Genomic DNA, 20,361 nt, shown 5'->3' with positions numbered 1-20,361 from the left:
AGATTTAGAAGGAGGGTGAAAAATTGTCATTAACTTCTGATGGTAGGACAAGGGTTTAAGTTGCAGCAAGGGAGGTTTAGGTTGGACCTTAGGAAAAACTTTTTAACTGTCAGAGTGGTTAAGCACAGGAACAAATTGCCTATGGAGGTAGTGGAATCTCCATCACTGGAGGTTTTTAAGACCAGGTTAGACAAATAACTGTCAGAGATGGTCTAGTTATTATGTAGTCCTGCCTTGAGTGCAGGAGACTGGACTAGATGACCTACTGAGGTCCCTTCCAGTCCTACACTTCTATGATTACTCTTGATATTTACGGTAGCCAAAATTACACGGGTTAGGAATTATTGTGTTTAGGCAATGGAAATCTGACCAGTCTCCTTATTTCAGTTGATAAAGTGTGAGTTCAGCTCATTCTCTAGCTTTGAAAGAATAAACCACAAAGGAGGTTCGCTGATATTTAGAGACTATGCATTAATTAAGCAAAAGTTTCCGCTGGGATAAGTTTCACCCACATTAAATGACTGGTCTGGAGTTATGCAAGTTGAGGTAAAAGGTGAGGTTCCTTGACGCACACAAATGTTAATGATCACAAGGGTGAACCTGTCACAAAAGATTTAAGCTATGATTCCTACATTTTTCCAGATAGCTATGGATTATTTCTTTTTCCACATTTCTGTCCTGTGAAGGTGAACTATTTCAAAATGAAATGAGACATCAAAATAAATGAAATGTATTTTATTGGTAAGAGAAATAATTAGCTTATTATACTTTAAAATCGGTTGATCATCATTTATCTTTGCAATGTGCATCTTTAAAAACCTATTTGTATCAGTGATGAGTGTTGCAAAGTTGTTTTTAAACTGTGTCCAGGCTGGCTGAGATGCTTTGAGAACATGTACAGTTAACTGAGATAGGAATAAGAAAAAACACTGATTCACAATAATAACCATACTCTGAAAGTAGTCAACAAAAATCATTCAAAACTAGACATCTGGATAAAAACTAAGTTAAACCAATCACTTTCCGTTGAATGACCTCATGTTTTTGTAAGATAGACCTCATGTTCTTTTGGTTTTCACAGCATTCATGACTGTCCTGACACTGTCACAGAAAGTGCAGTTATCCAAAGTGAGTATAAAAAGGTGTAAGTTCTCTGTTAGGGTCATGGATAACTGATGCCCTGTTAAGGATTTGATCCTGTGCAGCTTCTGGGAAAAACTCCCATCAACTCCAAAGCACCCAGCAGATCAGGTCTTTAAAGAGGAAGTGAACAACTGCCAGCAGTATGGACCAGGGAGTTGGGAATGAGTCCACTGTTGACAGAGGTTCCCAGCAAGAAGGGCCAGTACTTAATGTGTGATTAGAGGTAATGAGGATAACTATCAACCTGCACTGAGTGTGGAAGGAGGATGAAGACTGGAGGTTTGGGTGGTGGTAATGGGGGAAACCTTGCAGAGGGAAGAGTGGAAAAGGGAGCTTGCACTCAGGAAGAAGGTGGTTGGGAACCTGGACCGAAAGGTTTAGGGAACCTGCACTGAGGAGGCAGCAGCATGTCCACGGTGGGTTGTTTGGGCATAGCATTACCAAGCACGTCTGCCCTGGTGGCAGGGTATACTCAGCTGTGATTAGCCATTCTTATCCATAGTCCAATCACTGGTATTTTGACATTGAAGACAGTGCTGGTTCTAACAATATCAAAGATAGGAGGATGACAACTAGTAAAATCTGCAAAATTTTAAGTAATATAAAAAGACTTTCAACTTTAAAAACAGAATACAGCAAGGCACAGAGTGTCATTAAGAACAATTAACTGGTTTAAAAACCCTGTAAGATTCAATATAAAAATATCAAATCTGTTCCCCGATATTTGAAGATACAATGCTGCCTTGATTATATATCCTAGAATGGCTTCCCTTAAAAAGAGCTGAGGGAGACCGCCAAGCAGCAATTTAACCAGACCTGACAAATGGTTGTGTGCTGATGTGATTTAATGACATGACCTTCAACTCCTAAATCTACAAGAAGTTTGTAGCTCACTGTTCATATATTTAGATTGCCTAAATTATAGGATTCTGTCTTTTACCTGAAGAGTAGAATAAACAACATACAGTAGTTAGGAGGCTAACAGTCTAGGTACAAAAAGTGATTATGGGCTGGATTCTCCTCTCACTTACACTAGTGTAAATCAAGAGCAACTCCAGTGCAGTTACACTGCTGTCAAGCCACTGTGAGAAGAGAATCAAGCCTAACAGTTGTGGTGATGGAGTACCTGAAGCAGTAAATGTCTTTTGTGAGTGGTTATATGGTAGAGCAAAGCTGAGGCATTTGATAACTATAGAAAACATTTAGGGCCAAATTTAACGGAGATGTGGAACACCCAAAGCTCTCATTTACTTCCGAGGGAATTATTGGTGCTTATCACCTCTGAGGATCGTGAGTGAAAATTATTCTTTTGTGACAAGACAAGCAAAGATTCAAACAAACTGCAACTTCTTTAGCCAGGTTCTTTGAATATTAACTTGATCCTGAATATGTAATGTATGATATAGTCTGTTAATATTTTATTGTAATTTTGCCTTAATAAAATTTTCTTTTTAAAAAGTCTGTCTTGTGTCATAAGTGCTTGAAAGTTCTTTGCTGCTGCTTTGGGGTTGGTACTTATGTTATCCTGACAAAGAAAAATACAACCTCTAGTTTGTACACATTGCCACTCCTTTTTTTAGCCATTCGTTACTGCTGAGGAGAGACAGCATGAAGCGAGCTACATCCCCTCTTGCCACTGAGTTGGTTACCGGGTAACCATTTGGATCAGGAACGAAATAGCCTTCGTGAGTCAGGATTTCTTTGTCTGTAGGAGAAAAATATAAACTGATATGAACAGTGGGTGGAAAAAATAGAATTGCAGAGTCAAAACATTACATTTCAATTGATTCTCACCTGCTCAACCCAAATGCAGGTATGAAATATCAAGTTAATTTTAAGCAGTAGCTATAGAAAGGTACTATTTGTATCTTTGACAAATCAGGAAATACAGTGGCCACTCTTAAGTATTGCCAGTTGCTTTAGGTCAGTGGTTCTCAACCAGAGGTCCGGGGCTCCCGAGCAGGTTTCAGGGGGTCTGCCAAGCAGGGCTGATATTAGACATGCTGTAGCCCAGGGCAGGAAGCCGAAGCCCCTCTGTATGGGGCTGAAACCTGGGGGTTCCAATCCCCAGCACCCAGGGCTGAATCCGAAGCCTGAACAACTTAGCTTCACCGAACCCCCTGTGGTGTTGGCCCCAGGCAATTTCCCTGCTTGCCACCACTTTATGCTGGCCCTGCCTTTTCTACGCAGAAAAACAGTTGTTGTGGCACAGGTAGGCCATAGAGTTTTTAGAGCATGTTGAGAGGGCCTCAGAACGAAAAAGGTTGAAAACCCCTGCTTTAGGTAACTAAATAACTTCAAGGACTTCTACGAGATATTATGTGATAGACTAGGTGTAGCTACATCACCTCCCTCCCTCCTCCAAAGACTTCCATCACTCTATTTATGTCTTCTTTTCTATCTTCTCTCTCTCCTTTTCTTCCTATTACAACTCCTGCTTAACCTTCAGGTAGCCACCTAAGAGGCGAGATCCTCAGCCAGTGAACACTGATTGAAGTCACAGGAGCTCTACCAATTTTCACTAGCTGAGGCTTGGCTGAAGAGATCTATTAAATAGCAATAACGAATGCACCGAGTGTGGTAAGTAATCACCTTGTCTAGTATGTTACTATCAAGCTATTTTTTGCTTGTATACAGCATTCTTTAGCCTTGTAGAATGTTAAGAGGAAATTTTGCTCATTTTCAGTTGACTTCCTTACTGCACTTGTACTCATTTAAATTTCTTAAAATAAAGTCTGAAAAACAACAACTTCTAAATAACATTACCGTAGTATTTGCCATATTATTAGTAGTATCTATATCACTATCATTTATTTATACGTACTGTAAATCAGGCTGGAGGTCTATTCTATAACAACCAGTCTGTATTATTTATAAAGTAAGGAACCACTCTGAAGCAGGTTCTGCCTCACCTTACCCCAGGATCAACAATTATTCCATACATAATTTTATTTGCCTGCACCACATCATTACCTAACCTCTCTCCAGAAAAGCCTATTAAAATCTCCTTGGAAGTTTGACAAATGTTTATAATGGGTCTTGTTACTGTTTTATGGTGGAGCGAGGAAGATAGAAGTGGCAACATTTCCCAGTAATAAAACATTGTTCAGCATTGCAGAGAGAATGTATTAGCTGTTTTTGGCTAAGAAACAGCGTACAGCAGGTAAACAGAGTTTTTAACAAGTGTCTACCCTGCAGGGGAGTTTTGGATAAGATTCCAACTCATTTATTTTTCCTTCTCATTTTTTATTGTAAAAATGGAAGCCAAATTCTGCTCAGTTATGCCAGTGTAAATCCAGAGTCAAATGCATGCATCAAATGTAGCAGGTTTATAAACTGATATGGTGTAAAAAGTTACCATCTGGTTTTACAGTCACCCCCAGACAGAGAGAGAGTCATAGCTATGACCGAACAAAGAGCTTCTGTTCTATATTCTGAGCCAGATTTTCAGAAGAGTTCAGTACCACTTCAGCACCAAAAAGAAGAGGCCAAATTTTCATAAGCGCTTAGTGCCCATTGCTTTCAAAATACAGCTTCCATTGTTCTCCACGAAGTGCTGGATGTTCTCCACAACATGCAGATTTATGAAAATCTGTTCTTTTTTAGTCGATGGAGCATCCTTAAAGGAAAATTGTTAAATGCATATTGAAAATACATCACCGTCTTAAAGGTGTTTCTTCTTGAACTACCAACGTCTCTTCCTGGAAAAGAGTGTGGGTTTAAAAAAAATAAATTTGATAAACTGGAGGAGTTTCTTGTAATATACTGTGGTCTGACAGGAAATTATCAGATGCTAGCTGTGAACATTAAGGTGCTGGGAAACCTCAAGGGAAATGTTATAACAAACTTGTTTCCTGATAGCATTTGGCTTGATGGGTAAACATAAACATGTTCATTTTTAAATGAGGAATTTAAGTTGAGGTTGAGGTCCTGAGAGAGATGGCTCAGATTCAAATAGAAGCTCCCGGAAGCAGCAGCATGTCCCCCTTCCAGCTCCTATGTGGAGGCGCAGCCCAGGGGGCTCAGTGTGCTGCCCCATCTGCAGGCGCCGCCCCTGCAGCTCCCATTGGCCATGGTTCTTGGCCAATGGGAGCTGCAGGGGTGGCGCTTGGGGCGGGGGCAGTGTGCAGAGCCCCTTGGCTGCCCCTACGCATAGGAGCCAGAGAGGGGACATACCACTGCTTCCGGGAGCTGCGTGGAGCCACAGCACATGTGAAGTGCCAGAGCGGGGCAAGCCCCGGACCCTGCTCCCCGGCGGGAGCTTGAGGGCCAGATTAAAACGTCTGAAGGGCCAGATGTGGCCCTCAGGCCGTAGTTTGCCCATCCCTGAGCTAGAGGGTCAAGAGTTTTTGCCTTTAGCGCTGATCAGCCCAAGATCCCAGGTCTGTGACAGGTTCAAGTGAAATTAGATTTTACATTTAAGTACAGTAAACTCCATTGTTTTGATAACAATAATCTTTACTAAAAATGAGGGTGCAACCCAGCAATAAAGTCCACATGGTGAGATACCTTGTTCTAGCCCCCTCTTGTTTCCACTGTGCTCAAAAAGGACTGTATAGAACTACCATGTACAATGACTTATCAACAAGCGTTTGACAAACTCCAGCTCTGGGGATCAGTGGGGAGGACTTAATTAAAATAAATGATCATTAATAATCGTTTGCAGTGGATTTTACTATACTACAAGAATGCAGTGAGAACTATTATCCCAACATTTTTTTTTCCCTATTTGCAACAAAGGTCTTTTTGTTAGTTTATTAAGCTAATACGAAGTCTCACAGATAATGCTGACATTTTTCTAACTTATTTACAATGATCACAGGAAAACAATTAATTCCATGAATTTCGGGAGGGTACACTTTATTTGATCATGGAACAGTTTTTAAACTACTTGGATTATCCCCAGAAAAACAGCTTTGCTTGTTAATATACTATCAGTCCTCTAATATCCCATTTTTTCCTCTAAGCATTAACTTCTGCTGCTAGTTTTATAAAATTAACCATAAGTGTTCTGTGAATAACTGGAGGCCTGATCCTGTAAGATGGTACCTACTGCCACAAGGTGCTGAGCACTCTTAATTCCTACTGACTTTAAGAGTCCAGGGTGCTCAGCACCTCCTAGGAGCAGCTCAGTAACTCCCAGGATTGGGATCTAAGGCCTTGATCCTGCAAACACTTAACCGGCCCTTCATACAATTTCGGAAACGCAATGTGGCCCTCAGGCCAAAAAGTTTGCCCGCCCCTGGCATAGAGGAAAGCCCTGGGAAAAGTGATAGTATGAGTCAAATCAGCACAAAATTGTCAATTAGAGATGAGCTTTGCTTTGGAATGTTGGGTTTGCAAAATTCAAACACGGAGAGGGTGCTACCTTACATGAAATGAAGCCTAAAAGGGATTTGTCTGAACTCCCTGGGTTTCACACAGCTCTAGTTGAGTGCTTTATCTGCCACAGTCATGGCAAAATGAAATTAACAAGAGCTCTACCTTCACACTAGAATGGAAAACTGAACTCAACAGGGCTTGATTTTGCTGCATGCATGGCATGAAGTAAGTAACAGGTAGGGCAATTTTGGGGCCTGCCTATTCTTTGATAGTGTTCCTTCAATTCAGTGTTTTTTCCACTTATTATCCTTGACCCTGGTCCAATGCCCCTCAAAGTTTTTCCACTGACTTAAATGGGCACTGGAGCAGGTCCTTGGTTAGTAAAGCTTTGCTATATCAGTCCCTGGAAACATTGGCTAAATGATGTAGTTAACATATAACTGATACCCCTATATTGGAAACATTTATTTTAAAATCCATTTAATACTTTCTTTTCCCGCTTTCAGTTTAAAATAGTTTGGGCCACCTGAAAGTAAAATTAACGGTACTGGCTAGATGTCGCTCTGCACCCTTTTCCAAATAGCTCTACCAATTCCCCTCAAGCCAACTAACAGATCTTGCAAAATATTGAGTGGCCTCCAAAGGTAAGCTCTTTGGGGCAGGGAGTGTCTTTTTGTTCTGTGTTTGTACAGCACCTTGTACAATAGGGTCTTGGGCCATGACTCTGGCTCGTAAGTGCTACCATAATACAAATAAAAACGTAGTCAGAATTAAGGGCAATCAGCACCTGCTGCAGGAGGTGCTTAACATCTATTCAAAATAAGGACAGTAGGCAATGAGTGGATATCTTCATCGCCCATAAGGCCATCATATTACTTACTGGTTATACAGTCATCAAAGCTTTCTCACAGTTGATGCTGCTACCCTAGTTTCTTTACCTGTGGCTGGAACATTTTGAAGTCCTGGTGGCCTCACTACCGTCCAGCTAAGGTCACTGCACTCCTTCTCTAAGTAGTTCTCCATCTGATTCATGTTGTTAAGCACACTTCTGATGAGTGGCAGGAGGAGAAAACGCACCATCAGTGGAGAGTTCTGTCCAGACTCCGCTGTAAGGAAAGAGACATTCTTTTCACTCTTCTCACGGAATTCCTGAATATGAGTTTGGCTCTATTGGCTATTACAGCACTCATGCAACCTCAAGTGAGATGGCATCAGTCTAGGTATTGGGACAGAAGGGGGAAGGTAGACCCAGGGACACAGAGGAGTTCCTTGTGAAGCACAGGAAAGTTGAGAGAGGGCCCCTTTACCATCTTTGGGAGTTTGATTCACTATAGTAAGGGCAGAGGTATGCCTTGCTAAGGGGAGGGCAAGTCTGTAGGGAAAGAGACTGCAGGAGGAAACCAGGAAGCTTAGGGAGAATTTCCAGCAGACCTTAGTCTACGTTGTCCTACAGATTTAAAAAACACTTTTTTTAAAATGAAAGTCAAAAGAAAGGTGTTTTCCAGTGTTTAGCTATTTAACTAGCCAATAAAATGAAGGAATTGTAGATTAGCATGGCAAACACTTTGGGCCTAGGCACTGTAACACCTACTATATCAGCATCTTCCATCAAATGAGGCTGGCCTGTAGAACTGTAAAAGTGGTTCACCAAATTTTGAGATCTATTTGTAAATGCACCAGGCAGGATATATCATCCAGTCACCTGAAATGCAGCATAATTTATCATGATCCTTGTCATATTCTGGATAGGATTTGAAGTTTTTGGAAAAAATGAAGACAAGACAGCCTCTGAAGAAGCTATCCCAGGCTGTATGCAGGACTTTGGGGAATTTTAGTGGGTTCGGCTTAGAAATCCAACAAAAGGAGATCTGGGGAAAAATTTTCAAAGGCATCTTACTTCGATTCTAATCCCCTTGAGACAGGGACCGTCTTTTTGTTCTGTGTGTACAACACCTAGCACAATGTGCTCCTGGTCTATTACTAGGGCTCCCAAGCAGTACAGTAATACAAATAATAAAGTGACTTAAGAGTCTAAGTCCTATTGGCTTGCAATGCAATGTAGGAGGGGAGGTCAATTATGGCTTCTGAAAATTGTATCCCTGCTCAGCAACAGAACTGCTTGTTTTTTCCCTTCAGTACTGAAACTCAATTTTCAGTTCAAGGTTCTCAGGAATCTCAGACACCAAAATCCCCTTTACCCAGTAGACAATGGTTACCCCTCCTCCTGCCTCATTCTCTCTCAAGCCAATTTTTAGCAGGATGCACTTGAACAATCCGCTGGTGACTGTACTCACGGGAAGTGTACCATGATGTCATGGTTATTACACGGTTCACTTTGGCTAGCCGCATGGCAGCCACTATCGCTTCCATTGAATCTGTGTATCCTGAAATTGCTGAGAAGATCTTGTAGGGGAAGCCCAAGCAGGAAATGACAGCATCTTGACCTTGAAAATGTCCCGACAACTGTTCTGCTGAAAAAATGTTTGCTTCCACCACCTAAAAAGATTTAATATCATCATCATAATCTGGTCAGTACTTCTCTCCCCACCATACCCGGCAACATTTCCTTCTCCTGAGGCACAGCGTGATGAAGTGACTTGCCCAGGTTAACTCAGCACCTCAGTGGCAGAGCTGAGAATAGAACTGAGAGAGCCTAACTTCCTGCCCACTGCCTAATACACTGGACTGCACTGGAGTTCAGTGCCTCCCAGTTCCACAGACTAATGATACTGGCCTAGAGACTCAGGCTCTAGGGAGGATCCAGTCTTCAAGGGTGTGTTCACGTCTTTGTTTGCCTTGCCCAAAGTCAATGCTCTCTTCTCCAGGGTCATAAGAAGTCCAATCAAGGTGTCTGGTGAAGCTCTTCTCTGAGGCAGTTAGACCCCATTCCTGCAAGCTGTGAACATCTCTTGAGAACTGCTGACTGCTTTCAAATCCAACTAAAATTAGCATTCTGCAGGAACAGAGCCTTTGGCAATTCCACCCTTTCAATTCCCAGACCCAAAACTGCAGCTGGGGCGCTCATAAAAGTGCATTAAAATTAAAGACGAAAATAGCAGGAAATGTGGTAGAACATAAAATCTCCTGGGATTGTAGAGATACTGGCTCAGAAAGTAAGGTGGGAATTTCTAGTAGGGCAGGAATCTGCAGGTGCTGTATCTCGTTATTGGAGATCACATGCCACACAAATAATTTAGATGCCATGGGGCAGGCTGACAGGCTTTTTTTAGAATCATTTGCCCAACCTGAGTTACAATAGCTATATAGATGCTGATTCAAAGCCTAAAAAATCCAATGGAGAGACTCCAATTGAATTCAATAGGCTTTGGATCAGATCCATAGGCAATATAAATTCATTAGATAAATATATAATATATTTAGGCCAAGAGGAAAAAAAATAGTGGTCCCCATTGCTTGCATTATTGATTGCCTGACTTGAGACACATTCAAATGACCACCATTTTTAGAAAGTGCGGAGTGCCCACCCTCTGAAAATCAGGCCCCTCTAAAGTGTCAAGTTGAGGTACCCAAATCACTAGTCACTTCAGCAAACCTTGGCCTCATATAGCAAACTATTATCTGCTTAGTATTTAAGTAATGAAGTACCTTCAGATTTTTATGTTGAATAGTCAGTTTGGTGACATTCCGCACAAGTGCTGTCACTTCATGGCCTTGCTGTAGCGCTTGTGAGACCAGAAACTGACCAGATTGACCTGTTGCACCAAGAACCGACAGCTTCATAACTTATCTGCAAAGAAAAGGCAAGGTTGAGAATGGTTTTGGTTGTGAATAGCTGCCTGGTATTTAAATTTAAAAGGGGGGAAAATGGTGTCTAGATGTTTAGGAAAACAGTAACTTTCAAGATCCAACTTGAGTATCTTGTTTAACTTTGATTTTGGCACAGTAGCTCTCTAGGGACCAGAATGTGGAAGTTACAATGTTGCGGTATAGAGTCACATGACTGCAGGGAAAGCTCTAGGAAAGACTGATTTTTGGGAGGTACAACCCTTTACCCACTCCCCAATGCAAGTGGTGGGAGAGAACAGCCTGTACCACGTTTTAGCACTTTTCAGCCTGCTCCCATCTCCACTGCTGGCAAGTTCTGTAGGCTAGTAAAGATGCTGCGGCAGGACATGAAGGAATCAGTCACTGTAGTCCACCAAAGGCACGGACTGCGGTTGTCCCTGGCTCTTGTACAGGATGCAGAAAAGCTTCTTGATGTGACCTTCTCTCATCTGATTCCCTTACCATCACCTGTTCAAAGGTGAGGGACAATCAACCCCTAAGGGTATGTCTACACAGAAGACATTGGCATTTCAGAGCGAGTGAGAGCCCAGGTTGACAGACTTGGTCCAGCGGGGCTTGTGCTAGTACTCTAAATAAGCTGTATAGGCAGCCCTTTGAAGTTGCAGATAGGGATGGAGATCAGACTCTGAAGCCCACTCCCCTCTGTAGGCATCAGAGCTCCAGCTTCCAAGTACGGTCTATACAGTTTTAGAGCACCAGTGAGTTTGCGGACCCAGGCTTGGAGGCTCATTTGTGCTTGCTCCAAAATGCTATGTAGACATCGGAAGCATTTCTAGTTAACGTGGCTATTGATTTGTTTTGAGTCAACTATCTGCAGTAGAAATTATGATGGGTAAAGTGTGTAGAAATGTTTACGTGCAGTGTACGTTCCCAGCAGGATCAAGGGGCAGCTGGGAATCTCTCCTAGAACAACTGCTGTTATCATTCTCTCTAGCTCCTCTCAGACTTTGCTCCCCATTGCCATTGTTAGCGTGGTGCCTCATACTTCGGGGCATACTGGGCAGATTGCTGCTACAGTATCAATATATTTACTTACATTTACCGTACAATTAAAAAAGACTCAAGGCCATCCAGAGGTGCACATAACTGTTCTACACAACCACATGTTCCCATCCCAGTTACCCAAGTTCTCCCACCCCCATTTCCTTGCTTTGGTTTGTTTGTTACACCCACTTATCGGGTCTTGTCTTTTATTAAATTGTAAGCTCTTCAGTCTAGGACTGTCTTCCTGCATGTCCATATAGCGCCTAGCACAATGGGTCCCTGATCCTGGATGTGAGATCAACATAAGAATGAATAAGGAATACTTAGCTCCTATATACTTTGCATCAAAGGTCTCAATGTACTTTATAAGGATGATTAATTTTACAGATTGGAAAGATGAGGCACTGAGAGATGGGGTGATCGGCCCAAAACCACAGAACAAGCTGGGAATAGAACCCAGGCCTCCTGACTCTTAGTACAGTGCCCTATAAACCAGCCTGACAAACCGTAACATAGAGGTACATAATTTTCAGCAACTCAATTGGCTCAGATTTGTGTTTTTGAGGATTTAAATTCCCTTACTTTTGTACCTACTCAGCAGCAGGGTGAGTCTCTTTGCTAAGGGAGAGGTGGAGCAGGAGATTGTAGCCACCTCTTCTGGGGTGCGAGGAACTACACCTCATTCGCCCAGTGCCTCTCTGCCCTGTGTTGTTTCCTGGATATCAGGCCCGCTGAGCGATCAAGGAGCAGACAGCTGCTTGTAACATTTCAGAATGCTGAATCATCCTCTGGAGCCAGGGATTTCTGCTAGCCGCCATTGCTACATTTTCAGATTGAGACTGAATTCTGTGCTTGTGTGTGTACCTGCATATGCTATTTATCTTATTTCTTTGCAGAGCTCTCTCTGGAGTTCATCGCTGTGCTGCTCTGTTCCCTACAGGGAATTGTTTGGAACAGCTATTCCCCATCTGCTTCTTGCTCCCCCCACCAGAAACTCCCTCTTCCCCCTGTCACCACATACACTACATTAAGAGATATTGCAGCGAGAAAAGACTATTAGATCATCCAGTCCATCCCCTGCCATTACCAGTTTGTTCTATACACTCCTTATGTGTCACATTGAGTAGCAGCAGCAGTGGGGCAAGGGATCATTGAGAAAGAGAGGGCTGCTTATTTACTGTATCATATCATCAGTCCAGTATCGTCCATAAGATTATTCAATAGAAATTTAAACAGGCCAAGTTCTCCTTGCCCCACCCAGCACCACTTCTCAGCAACAAAGAGACAGATGAGAGCATAGAAATGACTTTTCCCCAGCCCATCCTTTAATACAGACTAAAACAAATACTTACCAAAATCACTTCCTGGAGACAAGTGATGGGAGATGACTATGCCCCTTGGTTAGAGCAGTAGCTAGAAGTAGCTCTGCACCAAACTTCTCCAGAGAGTCTTACTGCATTTGTGAATGGGAGGCCGGAACTGGACTCAGGTTTCCTTTTCTGTCGTGTTCACACTAAGTTCTCCAAACAGACTCTTCTGAGCATGTATGCATTGACCCCTCCTCTCCCTACCTCCTACAGGCTCTGCCTCTGGGAATGTTTTATTTGCTTAAAAATAATGTCTTAATCACCTTTGATTTGTTTTTTATGTATTTTGAGGCTTATCACTAATTTCCCACAGTCCCTTTTATCTATTACAACATGAACAATCCTGCTAAGGCAGCAGAAAGTCACAGGCAGGGAGCATGCAATGCTGGGAAGTTGCCACGCCTCCAGTGTATTGTTACATAAAAGTTATGCAAGGGTAAAAGAAACCCATTAACCACATTAGCTAGGCTGTCAGCAATACAAATTGCCACTGACTGCATCCAGCCACAGAAACTGCTTCTGGGATTTGCTGAAGTGGGATCTCAATTTTTCAAGGGATCCTGATGTAGAACAGTGGGGTCTGCTGCTGGCTGAGCATATTGATTACTATTTGGGATAGTGCCTAGAAGCCTCAGTCAAGTGGGGACCTGGGATGGGGTGTATAAACACCACAGTGGCAGTGACAGGGTGAGGGGGAGCCAGAGAGCTCAGTTAGCACATTCTGTGGCACCTGGAGTGGAGAGGCAATGAAGGATTAGACCCAGCTGGGGAGAGCCAGGCCAGGCTTCCTATAAGGGAAGGATTGCAGGGCAATAGGGGGAAGGAGATGCAGAAGAAGAAAAGGTGGGATGGGATGGGGATGCGGATGCCTTTCTGGGAAAGGAACTGGAGAGGCTTGTAGGAAGGCATCTGTAGTGTGGGACTGTCCCTGATGGATCAAGGTAGCTGGCAAAAAAAAAAAAGACTCCTAAAGCAGGTAGGAAAGAAAGAAGCCCTGTTGGTCAGCAGCTCAGGAAAAGCTGGCCCTTCAAGGAGACGGCTACAGTGCTCAGTAAGATAGGGAGACTGAACTCTGCGGAGCCTGAGAGTAGGGTAATCAGTCTGCAGGAAATCAAGCCTAGGCAGGGTGGAAGAGTTTTTGTTCCTTTGTCTTTGGACCTTGTCCACCTGGGAGGAGTAGGACTCTTAAGGATATGTCTATACTACTAGTCTAGACATGATAAATCAATCCCTGAGCGCTCTCCCCTCGACTCCTGTACTCCGCCACCACGAGAGGCGCAGGTGGAGTCTATGGGGGAGCGGCAGCTGTTGACTCACTGCAGTGACAACACTGTGGTGAGTAGATCTAAGTATGTTGACTTCAGCTACGTTATTCATGTGGCTGAAATTGCATAACTTAGATTGATTTCCGCCCCCCAGACCAGGCTAGTATGTCAATACTGCAAGCAGCGGTGTGATTTGCAGCTCGTGTAGATAACCTGTGCTAGTTTGCTAAAATAGCAGTGAGGAGGATAGGCCCTGCATCAAAGTTCATAAAACTAATGCTCCTTTAGCTGCACCTATGCCATTATCAACAGCTATTTCTGTTGCTCCACATACATACGTGATAAATTAAAGATAGCAGTGTTGCTGCCCTGAGGTGATTAAAATATAATAGTGAGGCACTTGAGGGACGAAGACAAACACCATCTTAGGAAAAGGGGGCTGGGAAGATGGAGGCTAGAGGCATGAAACAATGTAGTTGCTGATGCAGCGTGAGAGTTACCCTGTTTATTTTTTTCTCTCTTCACCTTCCCACACTCATGGGCAGGGGCACAGCTTCCAAGAGCAAAGGATTAGGGTTTATAGGTGTGGAAAAAGTGGGTTTGTTAGGAGAGACTGAAGGAGAAGAGCATGTCTAGCCTTAGACAGAGAAGAAATGAGGCAGGATTTCATGTTCTGAGGACCAGAAATAACTATTGGGGCCCCAAATGGGAATGCCTATCACCGTAGTCTCAAAATAAAGCGCCCCTCCCCCCCGGCCTTTCTGTTCACACAGCTAGAGAAATGTATCCTCCTTCAGTATCAGCAAGAATATAGGACCCACCTATGAGCTACAGAATTTACAATGGACTGTAGGGGCCCCATGGCTGCTTGCTCTGTTTCTATTTGTATGACATCTAAAATACAACAGTATAGAGTGCACTGTGGTTCCAGCACAGACTGAGGGTGCCACCTACTGAATCACTAACATCAGTTGCCCTGGCTAATCCACAAAAAGAAATTCATAGTGCTCCAGATTTTAGGTTTTAACTGATAAATCACCCTGGATATGAACAAAATAAAAAATGAAATTGGTCGTTATCCTATACAAGAAATGGTGGCCTGCACCTCAGCTTGTCTCCATGGAGCAGTAATGTGGACTAAGGGAGTATGACTTCTAAACCGCACTAGTGTTGTGTATGTATTGATCCATCTGGACCCTGCTGGTGTGCACTAAAGCTTCCCTAGTAAGATTTAACACTTTTATTTGAAACAGTAGTATGTTAAAGCACACTAGGAAATGTTACAAAGAAATTACTTATTACAGTTAATGCTACTGTGATGGTTAGTGCATTCAATATACATTACTCATTACAGAATACACAAAGAGTTCTGAAACCCCCAGATTTTTGGACATTAATTTCATTTTGGGGGGGATTATTTTTAGCAATTTGAGTTTTATATAGATGTCCAAATTTGGAAAAACAGAAGCCCCAGGAATTCAGCACCTGGATCTTTGAAGTAAAGATGTGTTCTTACTCAAAGGGTTTTTATGTTTTTGTTTAAATCCAATTGGAAATCCATTCTAAAATGTTTACGTCGAGGCCTGCTTCTCAGTTATAGTTATTTTAGAAATACAATTAGGAATTACCACTGGGAACAAAAGCAGTTAAAAAAATCTGCCTTAAAATTATAGTACAGTGACAATCAAAGGTTATGTTAATAATGGGGGGGGGGTGGCCTAAAATAATGAAAAAGGAATTTTTCTAGCATAAAGACTACAGAATTTGGCCCTGATTCTGGTAGATGATACAGTAGAACCTCAGAGTTATGGACACCAGAGTTATGAACTGACCAGTCAACCACACATCTTTGGAACCGTTAGTACGCAATCAGGCAGCACAGAGACAAAAAAAATTAAAAAAGCAAATACAGTACAGCACTATGTTAAATGTAAGCTACTAAAAAAATAAAGGGAAAGCAGCATTTTTCTTCTGCATAGTAAAGTTACAAAGTTGTAAACTTTTGAAAGAACTATCATAATGTTTTGTTCAGAGGTATGAACATTTCAGAGTTACGAACAGCCTCCATTCCCAAGGTGTTCGGAACTCAGAGGTTCTACTGTATATTTACTGTAGTAGATATCTTGCGCAAGGGATGGTATCTCCTCTGTAGATAAACCTCTTTGAAGCCAAGGCATGGCCACACACAAGTTAATTATTTACATTATTATACTGAGGGTAAACATTTTAAAAGCATCTAAGTGACTTAGAAGACCAAACCCCATTTTAAAAAGTGACTCAGGCACTTAAGTGCTTTAGAATATTTTACCCTAAGTCCTTGAGGGGGCCATTTAGGGATCTGGGGCAAAAATCTGTTTGGGGATTGGTCCTGCTTTGAGCAGGGGGTTGGACTAGATGACCTCCTGAGGTCCCTTCCAACCCTCATATTCTATGATTCGTTGCTTTTCATTTTTTTGCTGTTGATTGATAATTATTTCTTAAAACTGGCTCACGGACTTCTACCTTATAACTTGGACTCTTTTCCTTGGTGCCTTAAGTTGCACAATTTCTGTAAAGGAGGTGAATTCCTTTTCTATAAAGTATCACCCACTGCATCTGACAGCAGGACTCTTCACTCTCAGGAAATTCTTGCTGTTTTCTTCAGTACAACAGTCTGACCCATACATGCTTTCCTAGACCCTGTGTAGTAATTTACAATGGGTTGGATTATTTCAATTGTTCTCATGCATTCCTGGAAACTAAACCACATTCTCCATTCCAACCTGTGTGAAATGCTGCTGGTGGGATTAGAACTGGAAGCCACAAACTCTCCATAGTGCTGTTGTCATGAGGGAGTAATTATTTATTAACTTTTATAGCCACATGCATTTCTAGGGCTGGTTTTCAGTGAAATGCTTTATTGATTTTCTTTTATTACAGTAAAACTGCTTTGAAGACTTGTAGGAGGTACACACAAGGAATTCATCTGAGCCGTTATCACAAAGTTTCAGTTTTACTTGAGATCATCTGACGTCAGTTTACTGGATGTTTCAAAAATTAGGATAAACACCTTAAAAATCATATTATTTTGCTTTTTGGGCTTCCTGAATCTGAAAATCTTTGCCCACCAGATTTATTGATGCTGAGTTAATAGTCTTCAATGTAACATAACCTGGATACAAAGATAAGGTTCCATGTAAATCTCATACTACTGAGCCCTTCTCGCACTTTGTATTTTGTGTATTGATTTTAAAGCACCTTGAGGTGCACTGGGCTCATGAAAGTGCTGGTTCAATTAACATTAGATTGGAATTTAATTATAAATCCCAGCCTCTCCACGCTGGACAAAAAGTCATGCTAATTAGAGGAGATGGGGGAGGACTGAATGGACTAGGTGAGTGGGACTGGAGTATGGAGCCTCTAATTCATTGCTGTGAATCCAACCTATGAGCTTAAAGCAATGTTTAGGTTCAAAGACTGTTGATGGCTCCAGAGGTTGCAATTGCATAGTAGGGAAAGACATTAACTGTGTGTGACAAAAGCTAGAAACATTTCTACCTTGAATTCATCTTAAATTAAAAAACAGTGGCTGAAGAGTTAAGGCATGGGAGAGGGGAAAACACAAACAGGAAAAAAATAAAGTACTGTACAGTCAAATAAAGCCGGAGAATTTGGAGGGCTTAAAAATGTTAATCTAAGACCCAGTCTCACGGGAAAAAGAAGCAGCAGTGCCCTCTTATGTCAATATAAACTTAAATATGTCTCTCATCTCATCTGCTCTTATTACCTGAGGCGTTTTAGATGAGCTTGGTTGGTCAATAGATCTAAAGAAGGTGGCTTAGAACTCCAGGAGACGGATGTTTTCTGCTTTGCGAGGGTGCAGCTGCTCATTCTTGCTCTTTTCAAATAGCTTAGAACCTAATTTTTCTACTACTCTGCAACCAGTACGGTCATCTACCCCGGTGCTAGGTGGGTACAGAATGCAAACAGATCAGAATGTGGAGAACTGGCCCCAAACATTCATGTAAGGAAGCCTCTTAGGGCCAGATTCAGAGTGACTTAGGCACCTACACTCTGGCTTTAGGTACCTCAGTCCTAGTTTTAGGCAGCACTACAACCCACAAAACCCCTGCTCCTTCCCTTTCTCCAATGTCCAGGTCCCTGGGAAGTGTGGTGGAGAGAAGATTTGCTCTGTAGTAAACGGAATTGAAAGTCCCAAATTTCCTTATCTCAACTCAGTCTCATTTCCATACCTATTACAGTAAACTGATTTAGGTGAATGGCTAGGGTCAAAGAAAAAAGCATCAGGACTCTACTTTGGCTGGAGGAGACTGGAATTGGCCTAAACACCTCCTCAAAGCACTTTATGTACAATAAGAACATAAGAATGGACGTACTGGGTCAGACCAAAGGTCCATCTAGCCCAGTATCCTGTCTACCGACAGTGGCCAATGCCAGGTACCCCAGAGGGAGTGAACCTAACAGGTAATGATCAAGTGATCTCTCTTCTGCCATCCATCTCCACCCTCTGACAAACAGAGGCTAGGGACACCATTCCTTACCCATCCTGGCTAATAGCCATTAACGGACTTAACCTCCATTAATTTATCCAGTTCTCTTTTAAACGCTGTTATAGTCCTAGCCTTCACAACCTCCTCAGGCAAGGAGTTCCACAAGTTGACTGTGTGCTGTGTGACGAAGAACTTCCTTTAATTTGTTTTAAACCTGCTGCCCATTAATTTCATTTGGTGGCCCCTAGTTCTTATATTATGGGAACAGGTAAATAACTTTTATTTTCTCCACATCATTCATGAGTTTATATACCTCTATCATATCCACCCTTAGTCTCCTCTTTTCCAAGCTGAAAAGTCCTAGCCTCTTTAATCTCTCCTCATATGGGACCCGTTCCAAACCCCTAATCATTTTAGTTGCCCTTCTCTGAACCTTTTCTAATGCCAGTATATATTTTTTGAGATGAGGAGACCACATCTGTATGCAGTATTCAAGATGTGGGCGTACCATGGATTTATATAAGGGCAATAAGATACTCTCCATCTTATTCTCTATCCCCTTTTCAACGATTCCTAACATCCTGTTTGCTTTTTTGACCGCCACTGCACACTGTGTGGATGTCTTCAGAGAACGATCCACGATGACTCCAAGATCTTTTTCCTGGTTCGTTGTAGCTAAATTAGTCCCCATCATATTGTATGTATAGTTGGGGTTATTTTTTCCAACGTGCATTACTTTACATTTATCCACATTAAATTTCATTTGCCATTTTGTTACCCAATCACTTAGGTTTGTGAGATCTTTTTGAAGTTCTCACAGTCTGCTTTGGTCTTACAATGAGTCAGTTACATTTGTGGTATATTCAAAGAATCATCTTACAGATCCACAGGCCAGCTCTGTGATCATGGTGGACAGGAGTCTATTTCATCTGTGAAGGCAGCAAAAATAGTTTCAAAGGGCCATCCAAAAGGCTGGCTCTGATGCCCTGCCACCACTTCTGATGTGAGAATAACAGGATCTCTTGCTAGGTTGGTCCTGCCCTATTATATAATGAAATGCCTTCATAGGAGGCTTCTGTTGTATCCCCATTTTACAGATGGGGGAGTTTGAAACACAAAGAGGTTAACTTGTGACTTCCTGAAAGTCACTGGTGAAGACAGGAGTTCCTAGGCTGAGTCTCCCAATTCCATGCACAGCTCCAGTAATCAGAACAATTTCTCTGCTGACAGATTTTCTTTTCGCCAGAATAAACAGAAACCTCCATGAAGGAGTAGATTATGGTGAGCAAGAGAATCTCAAGCAGGAGATTCATTGTTTCAGCTACAGATGCCTTGCAATATTTCCCACAGTCTAAAATACTGTGAGTGGCTTGCTTGAATACGAGAGGGAATTGTTAGCTGAAGCCAGTAATCACAAGGTCATTATGTGCACAAAACTCTGGTGCATCATGAGGGTTCTAAAATGAGCATACTGAAAAATGAATCTTGTTTTCAGATCAGAGGGTGTTTACTGTGTGTCTTGCTTGGAACTGGCTCCTTTGAATGATCCTGGTTACTGTTTGTTTATTAATTGTGTTATCAGTGCACCAGCACTCCATTATTCTAGGAGTTATGTAAACACAGAACAAAAAGACAGTCCGTGCACCAAAGAGCTTACAATCTAAGACAACAGATGAAGACAGACAGACCAATAAGGGAGTACAGGGAAACAATAAGACAATATTGGTCATCTTGATTGGTTGAGGTCTCAGTATACCACCAGCCTAACCATTAAGTTTTTTGTAGGCTAAACAACAGATGAGAGTTTTGGAGGAAGATAATGCATTAGTTTTATGGATGTTTATGGGAAGTTCTCCCAAGTGTGAGGGACAGCACAGGAGAAAGCATGGAGGTGCCTGTTTGAAAATTCAACAAGTGGGCGACGGAGGCTGGCATCATGGGTTGATCAGAGGTGGGAGTTGACACTTTGATAGCAAATGAGGG

The 20,361-nt window shown here is 42.2% G+C and overlaps 1 protein-coding gene across 1 annotated transcript; it reads right to left on the bottom strand.

The window, feature by feature from the left end:
- Positions 1-720: 720 nt before the first annotated feature.
- Positions 721-12,987, bottom strand: LOC101933793 (uncharacterized). Its single transcript, XM_005292024.4, has 5 exons — positions 12,609-12,987; positions 10,072-10,213; positions 8,760-8,961; positions 7,404-7,571; positions 721-2,848 (listed from the first exon to the last, which is right to left on the bottom strand). Exons 2-5 carry the CDS (start codon positions 10,204-10,206, stop codon positions 2,691-2,693), a joined length of 663 nt encoding a protein of 220 aa, XP_005292081.1. The 5' UTR covers positions 10,207-10,213; positions 12,609-12,987; the 3' UTR covers positions 721-2,690.
- Between the last annotated feature and the right edge of the window lie 7,374 nt (positions 12,988-20,361).

The sequence above is a fragment of the Chrysemys picta genome, chromosome 5, assembly GCF_011386835.1.
Source record: "Chrysemys picta bellii isolate R12L10 chromosome 5, ASM1138683v2, whole genome shotgun sequence".
NCBI classification, from domain to species: Eukaryota; Metazoa; Chordata; order Testudines; family Emydidae; genus Chrysemys; species Chrysemys picta.
The sequence above is the reverse complement of the archived record's forward strand: the minus strand, read 5'-3'. Positions and strand labels throughout refer to the sequence as shown.